The sequence below is a fragment of the Lipotes vexillifer genome, unplaced genomic scaffold (genome assembly GCF_000442215.2).
Source record: "Lipotes vexillifer unplaced genomic scaffold, Lipotes_vexillifer_v1.1 scaffold518, whole genome shotgun sequence".
NCBI lineage: Eukaryota > Metazoa > Chordata > Mammalia > Artiodactyla > Lipotidae > Lipotes > Lipotes vexillifer.
The window spans coordinates 574,753-578,997 of record NW_006780945.1 but is presented as its reverse complement, the minus strand read 5'-3'; the positions used below and the strand labels follow the sequence as shown (position 1 = coordinate 578,997).

Sequence of the window (4,245 nt, the reverse complement as noted above, 5' to 3'; positions counted from 1 at the left end):
ACAGTGGCCTGGGATGGGGGGGGGCGGGGGGGCGGTGCAGGCAGCCCTCGCAACCCCAGTGTTCTCTCCCAGCAGATGTGCACCCCGAGCAACACACCTGCCACGCCGCCCAACTTCCCTGACGCGCTGGCCATGTTCTCCAAGCTTCGCGCCTCCGAGGGCCTGCAGAACAGCAACAGCCCCATGACCGCGGTGGCCTGCTCACCCCCCGCAAGCTTCAGCCCCTTCTGGGCCTCGTCCCCGCCCAGCCACCAGGCCGCCTGGATCCCACCCTCCTCCCCCACGGCCCACAGCTTCCACCATCTCCACCACTCGCAGCCCACGTGGCCGCCCGGAGCACAGCAGGGGGGCACCCAGCAGAAAGCCGTGGCTGCAATGGATGGCCAGAGATGAGACTGGATGCCGCCGGGCACTGGGCTGGAGCTGGGGGGCAGTCCAGGGTCGTGGGGACACAGGAGGGCCAGGGCGGGGTGGGGGGAGCTGGGGCGGGCGGGGTTTCCTGAAGATCGCACTGGAAGATTTTATAAGAGAATTTTTGTGGGTGGAGGGGACAGTAAACTTCCTGAGCCACTTGGGTCCTTCAGGAGTTTTCTCTTCAGGCAAGTTTTTTTTCTCTTTTTAATATATAACTATAATATATATATGAATATATAAAAGTAACTAATGTATGTGAGAATGGGGCTGGCTGACGGGTGTTGGGTCAGCGGGGAAGGGCCAGAGAAGCCTCCCCTTGGGCCAGCACCCCATCCTCCACCCCGGTCTCGGGCGCAGGTGCTTGGAAGCCAGGTGGCGTGATCCTGCAGTCAGGAGGTGTCTGCCGGCTGCCTCCTCTCAAAGGCCACACCTTCTGGAATCAGGAGAAGGGCCACCACCTCTCCACTCCCCGTGATGGCGGCAGGAGGGGTGCGCCGGCTGGCTGAAGGTGTGGGCCCTCTTCGCCGTCCTGAGGCTCTCCCCACCCCCAGTCAGTGGCTCTCCGGCTCTTGTCACCTCTCCTGGTGTCACCCCGTCTCCATCTAGGTGTGCGGGGCTTGTGAGGGACTTTAAGAGCCAACTGGGCTCAGAGGCCCGGGCTCTGCCAGTGGGCTTGACCCCCGTAGCTGCCCTGCCTCTTCCACCGTGCAGCCCAGCCGCAGACAACAGAGTGGAGAGCTTGCCTTTGGATTTAGTTCCCAAATCAGTCATCTCACCAGGGTGAAATTTTAATTTAAAACTTAAAAGAGACTTTTCTAACTTGCCTGGTTTATGGTGCCTTTCTTTACCTTGGTGTGGAGAGCGTGCTCCTTGGGCAGAGGGGTGGTGAGGCTCTCGGCTGTGCTGCAGTTGGGGGACCAGCCCCATTGCCACGTGGCGGGTCTGGATGCTCTGATAAGGGGCATCCCGGCCAGGGGGCCATGTGACAGGCTGGCTCCGGTTGGGCGTGGGGAGGAGGCAGGTCCTGGCTGGGCTACGGTAACCCTCTCCCCTTGGCTCTCGCCACCGTGCAGCCCGCCGCAGGCTAGGCCTCAGCCCCGGAGCCCCTGTCTGTGCCTGCAGTGGGGGAGCTGCCTCCCTGCCTGGGGGCCCAGTGGCAGCCCCACGCTTCTGCCTGCTCCCCCAGGCACTTGCCGCTGAGCCTGTCTCTGCTGTCCCTGCCCTCAGCCTCCTTTGGGGTAACTTGTCCCCATGTGCATGTTGTGTGGCCCTGTCCCAAAGGTCAACTGAGGTGATCAGGGAGCCACAGAGACTGGGTGGGTCCCCAAGAGGACTGGCTTCCTTTCCCTTCCCACCTTCACTCGGCCTTCAGGCGCTGGAATGGAAGCAGTGGTGATGGCAGTTGGGCTCTTCTCAGACTCCAGCGCAGGTGGCCAGGTGCATGAGGAGCTTGTCCGCCCGAATGGAGGAGTGGGTGGCTGGCCCCAGGGTTGGGATTCCTCCTGAGCCCCCTGTCCCCGCAAAAAACAAACCCCTTTAACATGTGTGAGTGGGCTCCTTCCCTCCCTCCCTCAGCAGCCCGGGCACTGCTGTTGATCAGGACTGCGGGGCCTGGAGGTTCAGGCCCAAGGTGCAGTGACACTTGGGAAGGGCCCCACCTGGCAAGCCAGCCCATGCTGCTCCTGGGCCTCGTGTGTCTTCACAAGGTCACCTGTGGGGCCACCCCTGCAGGAGTGGAGCAGAACCGGGGACGCAGCTGTCCTTGGTCCCTCTGCATGTGATAGATCATGTATTTGAAGCTGGGTTTGTCGTTTCAGTTTTGTTTCCTCCTTGGAAACCTGTGAGACTCCTCCCACCCGCACCCCTCACTCTGCCCACCTGTGCTTTCCCAGGCTGGAAGGGGAAGGCCCCTCGTGGGCACGTGGGCGGTCAGTGCTGGGCGGCCTGGGTGAGCGTAGGCAGGCGGGTCCAGGTGCGGGGAGGCAGGGGTGGCCTGGGCTGCTTGGAGAATGTCACCCCTCATCCTTTCGGGGGCATTGGGGAGGCCTGGCTGCTGCTCCTCCCTGCCAAGCTGGTGAGTTTGGATTCTAGGCCAGGGACACTGAGCCAGTGACCTGACATTTCTCAGGCAGGAGCAGAGGAGGCCTGGGCCTGGCCCTGCCGCCCCCTTGCAGAGAAAAGGGTGCGGGGGTGTGGGCGGTGCCGACTGGGACCCCAGCGTTCAACAGTGAACGGGATCTCAGCAGATGGGGAGAGATGGGGGATGCCCCTTCCCGCAGGGAGCGCCTGCCCCACCCATGACACCCCCAGCCAACTCCACCCTCCTGTGCCCACAGGGGGACGAGGGAGAAACCCTTTTCTCGGTTACTTCCTGCTACACTTCCCTGTGTGACTCTGTCGTCCCTCAACTCACACCCTGAAGCAGCCCTCTTACTGGGCCCAGACATCCCTTTCCCACGTCAGAGGGGACTGGGGGTGGGGGGAGGGGGAGGGAGGGAACCCCACCTTGGAGGAGGGAGCTGCTGAGAACGGATCTGAAAGCAGCAAACTGCTTCCATGACTGCAAAGGCCTCCGTCCGGGTGCGGGGCAGCTCTCCCTTGTCCCTGGGGCTTTGACGGGACGGGCTTGTCCCTTACAGTTGACTTGGGGGACAGCAGTGAGCCCTCTGGCCTGTTTGGGGTGACACTGAAGCAGGACAAGGGCCAGGCCTCAAGACCCCCTGGCAAATGCCAGGCACACTTCTGCTCTATCTTCCTGGGGAGGGGTGGGGAGGGGAGGGGAATAGGGACTAGGGACACGACCTAGCCCTGGCGGCCCCTGGGTCTGGGCCCCTCCTGCGTCTGCAGCAGCCACTCAAGGGTAAGCCACAGAGGACAGCAAACAGGAACCTTCCCAGGTGCTGGTGGCACTGCTCCCCCGCCCCAGGATGTGCCAGGAGCCTCCCTGCCAGCAGCCAGAGGGCTGCCACCCTTACCTTTGCTCCAAGATACACAAGGTACAGCTCGTACACAAGGTACAGCTCAAGCACAGACATGAAGCATCCCAAGCTCACCAGAGTACCCTGGCCAGCCTCCCCAGATGGAAGGCAGTGCCGGTGCCAGAGAAGGCCACAGCACCTGGTCCAGCCGGGGTCAGGAGAGGGCTTGCAGGTCCGCCAGTCCCCGGAGCTTGGGGTCTGGCCTGTGCTGCCTCTTCCTGGCCCTGGGTCCAACACTCAGCCCTCTCGAAGCCCTGGCACCCTCAGCGAATAACTCAACCTGTTTGGGGGCCATGGCCTAATGGTCAGGCTGCAAGAGGTCTGCCATCTGACCTGCAGCGGCCCCTCCCTCTCACTCCACCTTCCTGAGCCGGGACCAGAGAAGCTGCATGGCCCCAAGCTTTTTCCTAAACATTTATTTATAGCCCTGCTCAGTGAGCAGTGGTGGACTGCGGCCTGGCCCCTGGGTGGGCTCCTCGAGTCCCTCCCCAGGAGGCACGTCCATGTGCATCTCCAGCCCCGCTGGCAGGTTTGTCATCTCACTGGGCAGGTGAGCTGTATTCGGCTGGGAGAGGCGCCCCTCTGTGGAGACGGGTCTGTCTTTCCGTTGAAAAGAAGAACCTGCGAGACAGGAGGGAGCAGACCTGGCTCTGCCTCGCTCCCACGCCCCCCAGCGACCCACCCCAGCTAGCGCGAAGCCCAGGGAAGTCGAGAGCAGCCCCAGTAGCCAGGCTGAGCTAGGGCATCATGCTGGGGGGTGGGGGTGGGGGGGGGTGGCAAGCCCTCATACAAGCCCCTAAGTCACACTCCTTTATAATCTGAGTTAAAAATAAACAAGCTTTCACCAGGGGCT

The 4,245-nt window shown here is 62.5% G+C and overlaps 1 protein-coding gene across 1 annotated transcript in view; it reads left to right on the top strand.

Annotated features, from left to right (window-relative positions):
- Window positions 1-393, top strand: part of UBALD2 (UBA like domain containing 2) — a 4,631-nt gene extending 4,238 nt beyond the window's left edge. The window contains exon 3 of the mRNA XM_007454313.1: window positions 76-393. Within this exon, the coding sequence (XP_007454375.1) occupies window positions 76-393 (318 nt within the window). The remainder of the gene's footprint in view (window positions 1-75) is intronic.
- Window positions 394-4,245: the final 3,852 nt, after the last annotated feature.